The sequence below is a fragment of the Saccopteryx leptura genome, chromosome 13, assembly GCF_036850995.1.
Source record: "Saccopteryx leptura isolate mSacLep1 chromosome 13, mSacLep1_pri_phased_curated, whole genome shotgun sequence".
Classification (NCBI taxonomy): Eukaryota; Metazoa; Chordata; class Mammalia; order Chiroptera; family Emballonuridae; genus Saccopteryx; species Saccopteryx leptura.
Window position 1 is genome coordinate 42,943,763 of NC_089515.1, and position 10,860 is coordinate 42,954,622.

Consider the following 10,860-nt stretch of genomic DNA (forward strand, 5'->3'; position numbering starts at 1 on the left):
TGGAGGAAGGTTTGGGAGGGTCCAGATTTATGTGTTCTGGACAGGGCTGTTCATTTGAAGCTACTGGCGAGGCATAAAACACAAGTCCATCTCCCATGGCCGTGAAGTCCTGTAGGGACTGGTGTGAGCCACTAGTCTGACCTATAATCAAATCATTTATCTGTGACTGGTAACCAGCGTATAAGAACTCTGCTTCTACCCTTCAGCCCAGACACACTCAACAGAGGCTGGATTTTTCTCAGCAGCTATCAGAAGATTCCCAAATACTAAAAACAACAACAACAACAAACAAACAAAAAACCTGGCTCTGGCCAGTTGGCTCAGTAGATAGAGCATCAGGCCAGCATGTTGATATCCAGGTTCAATCCTGGGTCAGGGCACACATGAGAAGCAACCATCTGCTCCTCCTCCCCTCCCTCTCCCCCTTCTCTCTCTCTTCCCCTCTCGCAGCCAGTGGCTCGGTTGGTCCAAGCATTGGCCCCAGGCACTGAAGATAGCTCAGTTGATTCGAGCATCAGCCCCAGACCAGAGGTTGCCAGGTGGATCCCAGTCAGGGTGTATGAGGGAGTCTGTCTCACTATCTCCCTTCCTCTCACTTAAAAAACAAAAAGAAGAAGATTCTCAAACACATAATAATAATAGTTTTTGTCTTCCCTCTGCTCTGGGATTCTGTGGGGAAAACTGAACCTTTGGTTCCAAACAACTGACAAATAAATGTGCCTTGGAGACTCTTTTTGAAGCTGGGACTGCCTGTGAGGTTTGAGCTCTGGTCTTTCCTTGTTCATCTCTCTCCCTTCCTCTCTCTCTCTCTCTCTCTTTAAAAAGAAAAAGAATTGCAAACACCCATACACACCCACCACTTAGATTCTATAATTGACATTTTGTATATTTTTTCTTTTTTTTAATATGAGTTCAAAATATTTCATTTACTAGTTCAACCAAAGAGCAGCAGTTAAGGGTCATTCTGACCACGTGACTTTATACTTCTATTAAGACAAATATTAATACACTATTAAAAAATAATACTGCCTGACCAGGCAGTGGTGCAGTGGACAGAGCATTGGACTAGAATGCAGAGGAGGACCCAGGTTTGAAACCCCGAGGTTGCCAGCTTGAGCGCGGGGTTGCTGGTTTGAACATGAGATCATAGACATGACCCCATGGTCGCTGGCTTGAAGCCCAAGGTCGCTGGCTTGAGCCTAAGGTTGTTAGCTTGAGCAAGAGGTCACTCACTCTCCTGTAGCCCCCTGGTCAAGGCATATATGAGAAAGCAATCAATGAACAACTAAGGAGCCGCAACGAAGAAGTGATGTTTCTCATCTCTCTCCCTTCCTGCCTGTCTGTCCTTGTCTTTCCCTCTCTCTGTCTCTATTATAAAAATAAAATATATATATATACTAAGACACATAATATTAAGATAAAACACTGCTTAATCCTTTTTTGCTGCATGCGCCCCCCATAAGAGTGCCTTGTTCACGGGAGATGCTGACGTCCACAGTCACAGTATCATGGAGGTCCCATAACTCCGCCATTCCATTCTCTCTCCTCCTTTTCCCAGGTAACCCAGTATTTACTGGACCAGTCTTTTGTAATGGACGAAGAAAGCCTCTACGAGTCTTCTCTCCGAATAGAACCCAAACTCCCCACCTGAAGCCGCTCCGCCGGGACCCAGTGCTCCCCCAGACACACGCTATACGATACTGTACATATTTGTTCCGTTTCTCTGGGTTTTCTTCTTCAGTATGTGCTTCTCCAAGGATACAAATCCACTCTTGTTCTTAGATTCCTGTAGAACCAGACTGTGACTCTCTGCACTGTTCCTGACGTCACCTCCCACCCCACCCCTCGTCTCCTGCAGTGCCTGTCTCTGTAACAACTGTCTCCTAGTCTGTCCTGACCAACCCCTCGCTCTTCTCCGAAGGGAAAACAAAACCCATGCATACATGATCTTAGGAAAAGTCCTGCCTTTGTCCTTCCCCAGCCTAGGCCCTGGGCTGAGTGGCCACCAGCACCCTCCCAGCATGTCTCATGTAGTGGTTATAACAGGGTGGGGGTGGGCGGGTGGGGGGGGACCATACCCTGAAGTTCAGTCATCGACAGATCTTCCTGCTGATGGTGATGCCAATTTCCAAGCAGCTTTGTCAGCCAGAACCACAGGTCTCGGAACTCCCTGTCTCCCAGGCACCTGGACTAACGGGAGTCCTCTCCACAGAGGACCACACCCCACAACAGCAACACCGCCAGCCATTTCGTCCGGCCCCCGTGCCGCTCCTTGCTCTAGGAAAAACACCAGATAGACGGCATGAACAGCGGCCTCAGTCAGACTGGATGAGGCCCTGGAACCCACAAGGGGAAACAGATTCACAGCACAGTCGACTTCTGCCGACCGCTGCCCGGCATTCACTGCAAGTCAGGAACACACAAAAAATGTCACTTTTCCTCCTTCAGACGCCTAACAGTCCCTCCCAGCTTACGTTGAGATGCTCTTGAGTCTGTATGCCTCGTGAAAATAGTACCACACTGTAGAATTTAGGAAACCAATAACCAAGTGTTTTTATTGCATATACTGTAGTCCTGTCTAAATGCCTTCTAGCAGGAATATAGTACTGTAGTGCTTATTCTGTGAATATTACATCTATTTTTTACATTGTACAGAACAGACAACACAGGATAACTCTGAAGTGGCAGGCATGCTCCACTGCAACACAGACAACTTTTGCTGTTAAGCAATACCTAGTGGTATGAGAATTCTATTTCAAGTCCTACAAACATTTCAACTTACAGCTTGTTTGGAAAAAAATTTCCAGTTTTGTAAAAATATATGTTTCCTGATTACCTCTTGCTAATAAATCTATTCTATCTCAGGGTGAACAGAGAGTTTTCATGGGTTTCATTCATTCACTCAAGGGACATTTGATGGACACTTGGTCCTTATTGAGCCCTGGGTTGGGACCAGAGATCCCAAGATTCAAGGATACAACCCCTGCTTTGTGGGGACTCACTGTCTCAACCGAGCTATTTTTAGTGCATGAGGCAGAGGCTCCACGGAGCCATCTTCAGTGTCTGGGCCAATGTGCTCAAACCAATCGAGCCATGGCTGTGGGAGGGGAAGAGGGAGAGAGAGTGAGAAGGGATAGGGGGAGGAGTGGAGAAGCAGATGGTCGCCTCTCCTGTGTGCCTTGACCGGGAATCGAACCTGGGACTGCCACATGCCGAGTCAATGCTCTACCGCTGAGCCAACCAGACAGGGCCTGAAAGAGCTTTTTAAGTCCATTACACAAGAGAAGATTTCCCCAGGTCCACAGCATTCTTTGAGTAAAGTGAGTTGGTGATGGCAAATGGTGCCACCCATTGGCATCTGGATGCTTCCTCACCAGTTTTTTGCTCTCACCCTGTGTTTAATGATCATAGGTTCATTCCCAACAGTGGCTGTGTGGATGGATGCCTTGACCGCTGTGGGGGCAGGAGGCCAGGTTGTTGTTGTTATGGGAGTATGAAGGTGCCACCCAGGCATCTGTCAAGCCCTGTGCTTGCATCCCTTGGCAACATGCACCTAGCCTCTTTCCTGAGTTCCTGACTGCCAAGAGTTTGTGCCCCGGCTGGAGAGTGGAAACCCACAGAGCCAAGACCCCCTCCATTCTAGCTTCAGCCCACACCACCCTCCAGGCTCCAGACCCAGGGCCAATGACCCAGAAGCCGCCTTCACGTGGGTGCCCTACTGCCACCTCCAACTCAGCAGGACCACACTGACCTCATCAACTCCCAACCACACCTGCACTCCCAGCCCCACACCCAGTTGTGCAACCCAGAAATCCAGAGGTCACCATGACTCCCACTTCCAAAGGATCACCAGGTCCAGTTGATGTTATCCTCCTAACTATCTTTGCAGCCAGGTGACAGCTCTGCCACCACAATACACTAGCAGTTCTCAAAATTTTTGACCAACAGGACCCCTCTACACTCTTAAAAATTATTGAGAACTGGCCTGACCTGTGGTGGCGCAGTGGATAAAGCATCGACTTAGAATACTGAGGTTGCCGGTTCGAAACCCTGGGCTTGCCTGGTCACGGCACATGTGGGAGTGGCCTGTTCCTCCCTCCTCCTCTCTCTAAAAATGAATAAACAAAACCTAAAAAAAAAATTATTGAGAACCTCACAGAAAAAAACCCTATATATGGTTTATATCATTCAATATATTGTACTTCTGATTCATGTGTTCAAAACTAAAAATTGGGCCTGACCAGGCGGTGGCGCAGTGGATAGAGTGTCAGACTGGAACGTGGATGACCCAGGTTCGAAACCCCAAGGTCACCAGCTTGAGCATAGGCTCATCTGGCTTGAGTGGGGGATAACCAGCTTGAGCACAGGGTCGCTGGCTTGAGTGTGGGATCATAGACATGACCCCATGGTCGCTGGCTTGAGTCCAAGGTTGCTGGCTTGAGCAAGGGGTCACTCACTCTGCTGTAGCCCCCCGGTCAAGGCACATATGAGAAAGCAATCAATGAACAACTAAGGAGACAAAGGAGCCCGATGAAGAATTGATGCTTCTCATCTCTCTCCCTTCCTGCCTGTCTGTCCCTATCTGTCCCTCTCTCTGTCTCTCTCTCTCTGTCACAAAAAAAAAACCCCAAAAACTAAAACTTGGGGAAACTTTAAAATAATTACTAATTTCTTTAAAAATAACAATAACACTAGCAATCCCTGTTCTGGGTATCTGAGGTTAAAGGACAACATACGGAATAGGAGAAATGTTTTTGCAAATCATGTCTCTGAAAAAGGTTTAGAAAAAAAAAATGAAAAGGGTTTACTATCCTTACCCTAGCTGCTGGTGCAGGGGACAGAGCATCAGCCTAGAGTGTCACGGGTTCAAGTCCACAGTCACCAGCTCAACCACTGAGGTCACCGGTTCGAGCCCCAGTCAGGGCACTTATGAGAGGCAATCAATGGCACAACTAAGTGGAACAACTTGATGTTTCTTTCTCTCTCTCTCTCTCTCTCTCTCTCTCTCTCTCTCTCTCCTTTCCTCTCAAAAAAGAAAAAAGAAACGGGTTTAGTATCCAGAATATATTTAAAACCTCTTACAACTCAATAACTAAAAGACAACAAATCATTTTTTTAAATGGCCAAAAGACTTGAATAGACATTTCTCCAAAGAAGATATACTAATGGCCAATAAGTACATGAAAAGATGCTCAACAGTAGTGGTCATGAAGGAAATGCAAATCACAACCACAGTGAACTACCTCTTCACATTCACTAACATGGCTATGATAAAAAAAAACTTTAAAAGAAAAACAGAAAATAACTTTCTGCAAGAGAAACAGGAAACTCATACATTGCTGGTGGGGGTTGTGAAATAGTGCAGCTGCTGTGAAACATAGTCTGATGGTTCCTCAAAAAGTTAAACAGGTCCTGGCTGGTTTGCTCAGTGAATAGAGTGTTGGCCCGTTATATGGACATCTGGGTTCAATCCCTGCTCAGAGCACACATAAGAAGCAATCATCTGCTCTTCTTCCCTTCCCTCTCCTCCTTCTCTCTCTAGTCCCCTCTCGTAGCCAGTGACTTGATTTGTTTGAGCATCAGCCCCAGGCACTGAGGATAGCTCAGCTGATTCGAGCATCAGCCCCAGATGGAGTTGCTGGGTGGATCTTGGTCGGGGTGCATGAGGGAGTCTGTCCCTCTATCTCCTCTTAAATAAAAAAGTTAAACATACAATTACCATATGATGTAGTATCTCTATTCCTAGATATAGACCCTAGAAAACGGAAAATTTTTGTCCACACAGAAACTTGTACACAAGTGTTTACAGCAGCATTACTCACAATAGCCAAAGGGTGGAAACAACCCCTATGTCCCTCAAGAGATGAATGCATAAACAAAATGTGGGGCATAATTTGCACTGGAATATTATTCATCTTAAAAAGGAATAAAATACTGATACATACCATATAATCTGGATGAATCTTGAAAACATTAAGCCAAAGGAAAGGAGCTAGACCCTAAAAGTCACAAATGACATATGATTCTTTTAGATGACAAGTCCAAAAAGAAGCAGATTAGTGGATTAGTAGGGGATTGACTACTCAATGGGTGTGGGATGCTCTTTGGGGGTAAATAACTTTTGAAACTAAAGAGAGGTGGTGATGGTTTGCAAACACTGTGAATGTGTTAAATGCCCTGGAAGTATACACTTTAAAATGGTTCATTGCATGTTATGTGAATTTCACCTTGAGAAGGTAAAGTAAGGGCAAGAACTGAAGGTAACTGGCCTCCTCATTAAAAAGTACTCCAGCAATCAGAGAAGAGTTAGATCAGTTGATGGGAGAACTCTGAATTGTATACTTTAAAATGGTTAACTGTTATATACATTTTATTCCAGTTAAAATAATAATAATAATAATAGTAATAATAATAAAAGGAGAGGAAAAAAAAGGCCCTAGCCAGGTGGCTCTGTTGGTTAGAGCATCATTCAGAAGCACAGAGGTTGCTAGTTTGATTCCCAGTCAGGGCACATACAGGAGTGGATCAATGTTCCTGTCTCTCTCTCTCTCTCTCTCTCCCTCTCTCTCTTCCTTCCTCTCTCTCTAATATCAATAAAATAAGCATTAAAATTAAAAAAGGTGATGGTGGGGGCTGGAGGGGCGTGACTAGTCAGAGAGCTTTCAGAGAAAGCATCTCAAATTGGGCCATGGGGGAATAGAAACAGCCTGGTTTTCTGGCTGAGAGGAGGGGAGAAGAGGGGTGTCTTAGATAAAGAATCGGAATAATGGGAGCACAGGGATCAGGTGAAGAGTCCAAGCAGCAGGAAGGCGGCAGGTGAGAGGAGTCAATGGGGCCCCGAGTGGCTGGCCAAGGAGTCACCAGAGGTGCCCCAACACAGTCTGATGGTGAAATTGGTCAGGCTCCTTCTCACCGAGCCTGATTCCATTTTCCCCCAACCAGTTCCTTATTGGCCCTTATCTCACAGCACATGCAATGATGTATGTTTATTGGGAAATTATTACCGACACTCAGACCAAATGACTCATGACCCAGAAACCATCAAGGGCCATTTCTCACCACCAAGAAGGGGAGTCGGGAATGTCTCACTCACGCAGAGCAGGGTCCAGACACATTTGCTGACCCTCTCCAAGCACTGCCTCTTCTGGGAATGGCCCCTCCCAACTGCTGCTTACTCTCCCTTCACTGCCTGTAAGCCTCCCGCCCAGCCACAAGCCACATATACCCACTCCTGTTCCTCTCCAGGGTCCTTCCCTGACACCCACAGGTCTCATCAGGAGGTGAGTACAGCATCTCCACACCACTCCCATGCAGGACCCAAGGCCCCTCAAATATCACCTGCAATACCACAAGCCTCATCGGACTCAGAATAACTAATAATTATTGCTACAGCTACGACACACATGGTCCTTGCAGTGTCTCGGGCTCTGTGCTTAAGCAGAGTTGTGAGCACAGAATAACAAAATTCATGTAAACAGTAGCTGTTATATCATGTCATTGCAATTATTATTATTATTATTATTACAAGATGCTAGCAGAGCCTGACCAGGTGGTGGCGCAGTGGATAGAGCGTCGAACTGGGATGTGGAGAACCCAGGTTCGAGACTCCGAGGTTGCCAGCTTGAGCAAAAAGTTCACCAGCTTGAACCCAAGGCCAAGGTTGCTGGCTCAAGCAAGGGGTTACTTGGTCTGCTGAAGGCCCACAGTCAAGGCACATATGAGAAAGCAACCAATGAACAACTAAGGCAGCGGTTCTCAACCTGTGGGTCGCGACCCGGGGGGGGGGGGGTCCAACGACCAAAACACAGGGGTCACCTAAAGCCATCGGAAATTTAAAAATGTATTGTATAATAAATATGTATTTTCCGATGGCTTTAGGCGATCCCTGTGTTTTGGTCGTTGGACCCCCGCCAGGGTCGCGACCCACAGGTTGAGAACCGCAATGAAAAACTGATGATTGATGCTTCTCATCTCTCTCCGTTCCTGTCTGTCTGTCCCTATCTATCCCTCTCTCTGACTCTCTCTCTCTATCCCTGTAAAAAACAACAACAACAACAACAACAACAACAAAACACAAGATGCTAGCAGGGGAGTGCAGAGATGAATCTGTGATGGGCCCAGCTTGTCTGCTTAGATGTTGACCCACAAAGTGACACGGCAAACCTGTTAAACCTATAGCTGTCTATTGAGGTGGGGATAAAGTTCGGGGTAGGGGGGTCAAAGCAGCGCATTCAGCCTAAAGAAAGAGGGTCAGCAGACAACAGTCAAGCAGAACAGTAAGCCAGAGGCAGGCTGCCGGAAGTCATGGAACCCAGGACTACCCGGAGTGCCTGAACGCTGCTGCTGCCTAAGGGAACCTGAGGCCTGGAGGTTAGGAAGGTGGGCAGGTCTCGGGCTCACCTTCCATCATCTGCTCCCCTGGGGCGGATGCCTGCTCTTGTGGAGAACTGGGACTCCCTTGGCCAGGGGTCACACCTTAACTCTCTTACTAGGAGTGTAGCCTTAGGCAAGTCACAGAAGTGCCTGAGTCACTTCATCTATGTAGTAGGAATAAAAAGTGAAAATTAAGAGAATTTATTCGTGTAAAGCCCTGGGGGCTGCGTCTAAGATACCCCTAAAGATGAGCGGCCTCGCAGGCCAGCCTGCGGCAGCGAGCACGGATCTTCCTGGAGCTCTGAAAACAAACAGACTGTACATGGAAGACCACAAAATGTAGCAAATTCATTGATTGAATTTATTGTCAGAGGAACTGAGCCATGCCTCTACTACTGATTATCCATGTGACTCTGGCTGAGTGCTCAACCATTGAGCCCTTTGGTGGAGAAAAGTCATCTAAAGTCATATCATTGCATGAAGACTCAGTCTGAGATTTGGGGCAATGCATTTCACCATCATTATCAGAGTCCAAAGTGGCACTGTCTACTTATATTCATCTTCAGATTTAACCATTTTGAAACATCTTTCTCTGTCAATTTTAATTTCTTTGCCATTATTAATAGAAAATAAAAATTCTGAATTTTTACCAAAAAAAAGATATCCCTAAAGGATGTGATGACTCTGGAGCAGGAGGGTAAGACCTGCTCTCCTTTCTCAGTCCCCCAGTACAGAAATGTCCCAAACTCCATGTGTGCCGGAGCCTGAGGCCACACCCAGCCCTGGGTCACCAAAGGCATCTGTCAACCTGGGCACTTCATCTGATGTATTAGTTTCCCATGACTGTAACAAATCACTATAAACTTAAGGTGTTTTTTTTTAAGTGAGAGGAGGGGAGATAGACAGACTCCCGCATGCGCCCTGACTGGGATCCACTTGGCAACCCGTCTGGGGCTGATGCTCAAATCAACTGAGTGATCCTCAGCACCTGAGGCTGGCACGCTTGTGAGCTGTCCTCAGCGCCCAGGGCCATTGCTTGAACCATTCGAGCCACTGGCTGCAGGAGAGGAAGAGAGAGAGAGAAGGGGGAGAGGGAGGGGTGAAGAAGCAGATGATTGTTTTTCCTGTGTGCCCTGACTGGGGATCAAACCCAGGACATCCACATGCCAGGCCGACACTCTATCCACTGAGCCAACCAGCCAGGGCCCAAATTTAGAGACTTAAAACAACACGAAGTTTTCATTTTATGGTTCTGGAGTTCAGAAGTCCACATGGATTCTGCTCCAGGTTCTTCTGCTCCAGGTTCCTCTGTTCCAGTTCTCCCTTTGCCAAAGGCATGGTGTCAGCCAGGTCACCTTCCTTTCTGGGGGCCATGAAATGGATCTGTTTCCAAGCTTATTCAGGTTGTTGGCAGAATTCGGTTCCACGCAGTTGTGGGACTGAGGTCTCTGTTTTCTTGCTGGCTGTCAGCTGGGGTCATTCTCAGAGTCTGGAGGCTACCCACATTCCTTAGCTCATGGCCCTTTCAAAGGCAGTCTGGTGGGTGGAGTCTTTCTCAGGGTTCAAAGCTCTCTGACCTGACTTCTGCCTCATCTTACTATTCTGCCTTCCTCTTCTGCTTTGAAGGGCCCGGGATTACATTTGGCCCCTCGGATAGTCCAGGTAATTCTTTAAAGTCAGCTGATTTGAAGCTTTAATTTCACCTGTAAAATCCCTTTCCAGCAGGCCTTCCTTTGCACTCCCCAGACAGCTGGAATTGGTAGAAAGGTGGGGTAGTCCCTGCTCACCTGAAGGATAGGACACCTGCGGAGGGATGTACCTTATCCCAAGGCCAGTGACTTAGCTTTTCAAATAGTAACCATGCAGGGTCTTTCCTGCGACATTTGTCTCGGAGCACACCCAGAGGGAAGGAGGGGGAAGGTGAAATCTAGCTCAGATTCAACACCCTAGCCCCACAGGCTCTGATCAAAATGCCTGCAGATAACTCTTCCTGGAAGCTGCAGTCAAAATGTGCAGTCTCCGTGGGTACAAGATCTACCCTGGACATAGGAGGCGCTACACCAGGACCAACAGGAAGATTTTTCGGTTTCTAAATGCAAAATATGAGTCAGTATTCTTTTTCAAGAGGAATCCTCGATAGATAAACTATCCTCTACAGAAGAAAGCACAAAAAGGAATGGTTGGAAGAAATTCAAAAGAAAAGAACTCATTGCGCAGTCACATTCCTGAGGGCCCTCTCTGGTGCATCTCTTGGTGATATAATGGCCAAAGGAATCAGAAACATGAAGTTAGGAAAGCTCAATGGAAACAAGCTATCAGGGCTGCCAAGGAAGCAAAATAGGCTATGCAAGCATCTAAAAAGACAGCAATGGCTGCTGCTAAGGCTCCCACCAAAGGAATACAAAGCAAAAGACTGTGAAGCCTGTGAAGGTTTCTGCTCCTCATGTTGGTGAAAAACACTAAACTGGCAGATCAGATTTTTTAAAT

At 46.9% G+C, this 10,860-nt stretch overlaps 1 protein-coding gene and 1 pseudogene across 2 annotated transcripts in view; both read left to right on the plus strand.

The window, feature by feature from the left end:
* The window catches only part of RASGRF1 (Ras protein specific guanine nucleotide releasing factor 1), a 76,715-nt gene extending 74,802 nt beyond the window's left edge, over positions 1-1,913 (plus strand). For both annotated transcript variants that reach the window (XM_066354557.1, XM_066354558.1), the window contains one exon: positions 1,559-1,913. In XM_066354557.1, the coding sequence (XP_066210654.1) occupies positions 1,559-1,651 (93 nt within the window). In that variant the 3' untranslated portion in view covers positions 1,652-1,913. The remainder of the gene's footprint in view (positions 1-1,558) is intronic.
* A 7,138-nt stretch (positions 1,914-9,051) lies between these two features.
* LOC136384446 (large ribosomal subunit protein eL24-like) lies at positions 9,052-10,836 on the plus strand (annotated as a pseudogene).
* Positions 10,837-10,860: the final 24 nt, after the last annotated feature.